The sequence below is a fragment of the Mus pahari genome, chromosome 1 (genome assembly GCF_900095145.1).
Source record: "Mus pahari chromosome 1, PAHARI_EIJ_v1.1, whole genome shotgun sequence".
NCBI classification, from domain to species: Eukaryota; Metazoa; Chordata; class Mammalia; order Rodentia; family Muridae; genus Mus; species Mus pahari.
In genome coordinates this window covers 128,771,563-128,778,482 of record NC_034590.1, presented here as the reverse complement: position 1 = coordinate 128,778,482, position 6,920 = coordinate 128,771,563, and the positions used below count along the sequence as shown (strand labels likewise).

At 33.7% G+C, this 6,920-nt stretch overlaps 1 protein-coding gene across 4 annotated transcripts in view; it reads left to right on the top strand.

The window, feature by feature from the left end:
* The window catches only part of Vps13a (vacuolar protein sorting 13 homolog A), a 197,325-nt gene that overhangs the window by 17,781 nt on the left and 172,624 nt on the right, over positions 1–6,920 (top strand). For all 4 annotated transcript variants that reach the window (XM_029542348.1, XM_021191562.2, XM_029542349.1 and 1 more), the window contains exons 3-5: positions 3,381–3,423; positions 5,535–5,630; positions 5,888–5,989. In XM_029542348.1, the coding sequence (XP_029398208.1) occupies positions 3,381–3,423; positions 5,535–5,630; positions 5,888–5,989 (241 nt within the window). The remainder of the gene's footprint in view (positions 1–3,380; positions 3,424–5,534; positions 5,631–5,887; positions 5,990–6,920) is intronic.

Below are 6,920 nucleotides of genomic sequence, written 5' to 3'. Positions count from 1 at the left end.
GGATGTGAGGGCGATCTGGCTGCGACATCTGTCACCCCATTGATCGCCAGGGTTGATTCGGCTGATCTGGCTGGCTAGGCGGGTGTCCCCTTCCTCCCTCTCAGCTCCATGTGCGTCCCTCCCGAAGCTGCGCGCTCGGTCGAAGAGGACGACCTTCCCCGAATAGAGGAGGACCGGTCTTTGGTCAAGGGTATACGAGTAGCTGCGCTCCCCTGCTAGAACCTCCAAACAAGCTCTCACTATGTTTTCTTTGCTGGCTTGACACTCACTATGCCAGGCTGGTGTTGAACTTAGAGATTTCCCTGCCTTTCCCTCCCAAGTGCTGGGATTAAAGGCATTAGCCAACATACCCAGTTTGCCTTTGTTTTTTAAAATAGGAATATAAAATTTACTTAAACCTACCCACAGAGTTCTATGTGATCAACAATAATAGAATTTGCTAGGATTTAAACAAACTTAGGACAATGATTTAAAATTATAGTATTGATTTAGCTTTATTTAGAGCAGTTTTTAAAAAAGAAATTTTATTCTCTAAACAAGACATAAAATATATACAGTTTTCTACCGCCATTTAAAATTTATGTTTATGTTTAAATGAAGAAAATATCTAATAAAATAAGTTAAAAAAAGAAATTTCATTCTCTAAACAAGACATGAAATATATACAGTTTTCTACCGCCATTTTTAAATTATGTTTCAATTATAGTATATTTCATTGCATTTTGCTAATTAAATGTGAAATCATTTACAACTATTATGTACCAAAATTTAACTTTTTCAAATAACATGTAGTTACAGGTCCCAATTATTCAAATACTACTAGTGAGTGTTCTGTTGTGTGCTGAGGACTCAATATTGATCATGTATTAAAAATAAATATGCTAAATTTCATGGTTATAAGATTATTTCTTTGCCTTCTGTGTAGTCAAGTGTTTTCCTCATCTGTGAGCGTCCTAGGTTGGGTTACTATTGGTGTATTGAAGCTCCATGACTCAAAGTAACTTGTGGAGTAAAGAGATCAGGCTTACACTTCCACATGATTGTTCACCATTGAAGGAAGTCAGGGCAGGAACTCAAACAGGGCATGCACCTGGATGTGCGAGCTAGAGCAAAGTCCATGGAGGAGTACTGATTACTGGATTCCTCCTATGGCTTGCTCGGGCCTGCTTTCTTAAAGGACCTGGGACCACCAGCCCAATAATGGCACCACCCACAACAGGCTAGACACTCCCCCATCAATCACTCATTAAAAAAAAAACAAAAAATAAAAAACAAAAAAAACCTGTTTGCCTACAGCCCAATCTCGTGAAGGCATTTTCTCTATTGGGGTTCCCTTCTCTCAGGTGACTCTAGCTTGTGTCAAGTTAACATAAAACTAGTCAGTATAACTGACCACTTGCCAAACTGATCACTTGTCAACTTGATATACAAACACATCGCTGTTAAGCCACAACTTTTATTGTTCATACTCACAATTACCTATTAATATTGATATCACAGTATAAAATATTTTTAATTTAAAAGTCCCATGTAGAGTCACACAGTAAATAACTAAATGAGAATGAGTGAAATTCATGTTGATCTCTAGTGGAATTCTAAAACTTTCTCTTTAGAAGACTTTATGATTTCCTAGTAACTGAAACATATCATTTACCTACACATCACAATGCAAAGTTGCCCAGTGTTTTTGCTAAAATGCCATTTTGGATACCTATTTTTCGTAAAGGACTTAACACAATGGTAACTATAAAGGCTTAGAAATGACTATATAACACAATAAAAATATCTACTCTTTCTTACACTCTATGTTTGTAAAGTCAAATATAGCCAGCCATTTTATCATAACACAAATAGGTAGTGGTCAGGACATCATCAAGTGGTCACCATCATCAAGAGATGGTCTCACTTGAATATTCAGCGTTATTTATTTGGCCAGTTACACCCTTGTCTTGGGATGCAGGATGTATTCATCAATAGTCAAAATATACTACCTCTATGTAGATAAATTGATAAGAGTAACCTATCTAGAGGGGCTACTAGAAACTCTACAAACTTTCTCAGTATTCTTAACTCTCTATGCAAAGGTATATTTGCTCCAGATATTTTATGTGGCTACAAACATGGCAAGAGAAGAAAAAAAAAATAACAAATCATCCTGTTAGAGATAACAATTTTTCATATTTCTCATGGTGAGCTGAAAATTATAAATGTTTATTTAATACCCATTTCTTCATGAAATCTTTTTTAATCATGAAATCTTCATGAATATATTTAAACAAATAGATTATACTTTGTTAGGGACTGACTACAATGTTTTTCTAAGTCCTATGTTTATAAAAACATACTTGGAGGAAAGATTATTTTGTTTTCCTATTTTAATACTGAAGAGATCACCATCATCACCATCAATCCTCCTCCTCCCCTTCCCTCTCCTCCCCCTCCTCCCCTCCCCTTCCTCCTCTTCTTCCTCCTCTTCCTCCTCTTCCTTCTCTTCTTCTCTTTCCCCCTCCTTGCAACTGAGTGGTTTCCACCTAAAATCCCAGCACTAGTGAATGAAGCTAGTCTGTACTACCTAGAATTTTCCAGGCCAGCTAGAGCTATGTTGTGAACCTGTCTTCAAAAACAAGGTTGGTGGCTCATGCCTTCAGTCTCAGCACTCAGGACACAGAGGCCCAAGGATCTGTGAGTTCCAGGCCCCGGCCTGGCATCTTAAAAATGAGGTTTTGTTGATGTGATTAAAGTTTTTGAGCTCTTCATTCATTCTGCATAATGATACCTGATCAGCTTCTTGATTTACAGCATTTCCCCTCTTCTGATATTTACCTAATCTTTTGATGGTGTTCTTTGATATATAAATATTTTTAATTTGATGAAAGACAATTTATCCTTTTTACATTGATTATGCTCTTGTTATCATTTCCATAAAGATTTTTTTTTGTATTTTCCTTTAAACTATAAAGCTTTAGTTTTTGTTTAGTTTTGATCCATACTGAGTTTTATGTATGGTATAGTTCAGGGATTCTACTTTCTATTTTTACTATTTGCTACCCCTGTTTCCCAGCACCAATTATTGTTAGAACTGTTCTCCCAATGAGTAGGAGAAACAATTTTGAAATTATTGTTTTGTAAAATGCCAATTTGGGGAAATCAAGCCTTAATCTATATAAAAGCTCTTGTGTTTATTACTACTTAAGTATATATTTAGCCATTCTCTTTGGAAAGAGAAGCTTTTGGTTATTAAACCATTACATTTAAATGAATACTGAAGATAAAGAATATGTAAGGTAACTAAAATATCTTGAGGTCATTTTAGGAAGAAAATATCTCTATTTTTGAACTTTATATGGATAATTTTTTGATAAATTTACTTTTCTTTATAGCATGAATTGGATGTACCATTCAAAGTTAAAGTTGGTCATATAGGTAAGCAGTATTTATCCTTGGGGTGTTCTTGATGGGCATACAATGTAAATAAAGAACCTGTTATTGCTGTAATGTGATTTTCCTAATGTTTATGAGCATTAATTGACAATATACTTATATGCTTTTATGTAGAACTTGGTGTATGTAGTGTTTGAACAATAATTGCTCATTTTAATAGATCTTAATGTTGAGTTGAGAGTCAAAGCAGCATGCAGCAGACCTTAAGGAACTGTGTCCATTTCTGTGTCTCTGACTAGTTGTGCTTGATGTTATTTGATAAGTTCAAAGTGCATAACAGCAAGGTTTGGGTCACACAGACACTATATCCAGGACCAAAATGTGCTTGGTTGTGCTGAAGAAGAATTTCCAGGTTTTTTATTCTAGAAAATAAAGTGCTTTTTCTTTGTTTCTTTGTTTTGGGTTACTTTACCTATGTTTGTAATTTACTAAAGTATGAATTTAAATTAGATAAAGAATGAACTTAGTAGTTCATGTATTCATGTATTGATAGAACTAAACATAAGAATTTAACATGTTTAGTAAAACTGTCTGTTAGGATCCCTAGCTTATTCTCTTGTGCATTTATTTTAATGTCATAGAGGTTGATTGAGAACATAGTGTCTTAAGTTGGAACTTTCAGTTTAGTGTTATTTATTTATTTATTTATTTTTTTAGTTCCTATAGTTGGATTCATATAGTATTATGCTGTGAGAGTATCTGAGAAACTTACATAAAACTATTGTGATGGCTATCTTCCCAACTTTGTATATTGTTCTTACAGTTGCCATTAGACCATATACCACTGAAAACTTTTGTCATTGTTAGAATGTAAATTGTCTTGTTCCTTTAATGAGAGTTCAGCATAGTTAAGAAGTGAAAAATAGCAGCAGTTATTTTCCTTCTGACATGTTAGTTATGGGCTGTTTCTGATAGTTTGGGCTGGTAATTTTCTTTTGTTTTGAAGGCTTGTAACCATAGTGTAAGGATTTTTTGTAATCTAAGTTGATTTGATTTCATTTACTATACTGCAACACAGTAATCTAAGGAATATATATTTGGGTGGAATAATCATACTATATTGTAAAACAGCCTTATAAATAAATGTGTTATATGTTGTCTTTAAACATTTGCCAGAAGTTAATTGTTTTACATTGATGATTTTTGAATTTTAGTGTATGTCAGTGTAACCTCAATTCAGCAAAAAATTTAAAATATACCGAGAGAGGTTGAGAGTTGGAGTAGTTCTGTTTCTCATTGTGGTGACAGAAGCACCAGAGGGAAGGAAGGCTTGGGTTGGTGGGTTTGAGGATGCAGATCATCATGACATAGAAGGGGTGACAGCAGAATGACACACCTGTCGCGTTTTGTCAGTAGTCAGGAAGAGGAAAGGAATGCTGGTGTCCAGTTCTCTTTCTCCTCCTTTCTCAGTGTGGGATTCTAGCCCTTGAGATTGTATTGCTTGCCTTTATAATGTTTTCCCTCCTCTGCTAATTTCCTCTGGAAATTATCTTATGGACATTCTCAGAGGCTTGTTTCATAGGTGATTGCAAATCCTGTCAAGTTGATAATCAGTATTAATCATCGCAGGGTTAATTCCAGCACCATCATGAAAAACTGTGCATAAAACAAAATATATGTTTATGTTTATACATATATAGAGCAGTAGATAGACCCCTTTTATTAAGAGCTTGTTTTTTTCCCTTTTTAAAAGCTCACAAGAAGTTAATTTTCAGATACTAGAAATAGAAAGTTCACTAGACAAACAGAATCAATTAAGATGTTAATTGTATATATTTCTCATAGTACCTGCCATCCTTTAATAATATATTTCATTTGTGTATGTTGCTTTCATTTTGTTCCTAGCACTTTATTTGTGTATTTATTTTTGTATATGCTACAGTATATTCCCTGATATATTTGCTGAATGAAAAAGTACCCATTTCTAAGTTAGTTGTATAAAAGTACAGTTAATTTTATAGGATTGTAAGATTCCTCTGACACTATTGCTTGTTCTCCATATTTTTCAAAGATTTCTTCTAATGCTTTATAATAATTGATTGGGAGATGTATGTTGAATGAACAATATTCTTGTCTTTATTATTTTAATGTAGGTAGTCTTAAACTTAAAATTCCATGGAAAAACCTTTATACTCAACCAGTTGAAGCTGTTTTGGAGGAGATTTTTTTACTCATAGTGCCTTCTTCTAGTAAGTCATTTAAAATTTATAATTTAATTTTTAGATGGAAAAATCATTATATTTTATATTTTTGTTCTAAGAACTCTTGGTGAAGATTTTAGCATTTCAGTTTAGGATTTGTTGGTTCAGATTGAATTGCTTTTTTGTTTGTTTGTTTGTTTGTTTTAATTCTCAGTAGATTTTGTTCATCTTATTTTCAATGTTAATTTTTGGAATTGAGTATATTTAAATTTGAAGTAATTGAATATTTTATATGATTTTTATAGGAATAAAGTATGATCCTATCAAAGAAGAAAAGCAACTCATGGAAACAAAACAACGGGAACTAAAAAGAATAGAAGAAGCAAAACAGAAAGTATTTGATAAAGGTAAAATATCAATAAACTGGTAGTAAATATTTATTGTATTAGCATATTGTTTTTGTCTGGATGTACTGAGATTATGTCACAAGCAGGAAACAATCATATTACCTGGAAAGTTACATGTTTTGTGTGTTTCGTTATGTATGCCGAAATTTTACCTTACAAAATTTAAGGCAAATAATTGTGAGGATAAAGTCAGTTTTTAATTAAGTTTACCAAGCACATCTTATTACCTTTCTAGCCTTTGTCTTTATATCCCCCTTATATTGATGAGTTAGTCTTGAATATACTTAGTCCTTAAATGTGTTTATGTTTGCCTTAATCTATCTCCCCATCCCCTGTCTCAGTTCATTATAGATCACATGACTCATTACAATCCATTGATCATCAATGGAAGGGGAGTCCCATAGAAACCTAATTTTTTCAGCTATCCCCTTGTTATTATCACTAGGGACTTTCTCTATCTTTATTCTCACATTTTTCCTTTGTAAGTCTTACCTCTTAGCTTGTAAATATACTATATCCAATTCTTAAAATTTTTCCACTCATCTGTTTTTCTCATTGAATAGCTACATATTTTAAGATTAAGTATAAATGATGACTTAAATATTCCTACAATATTCTGATGAATGTTGTTTTTCTGAGGGGTGCTGTTTTTTTAAAATTATTATTTTTTTCTTTTTTATTTATTATTATTTTCTTTATTTACATTTCAAATGCTATCCCGAAAGTTCCCTATACCGCCCCCACCCGCCCCTGCTCCCCTACCCACCCACTCCCACTTCTTGGCCCTGGCTTTCCCCTGTGCTGGGTCATATAAAGTTTACAAGACCAAGGGGCATCTCTTCCCAATGATGGCTGATTAGGCCATCTTCTGCTACATATGCAGCTAGAGACACGAGCTCAGGGGGTACTGGTTAGTTCATGTTGTTGCACC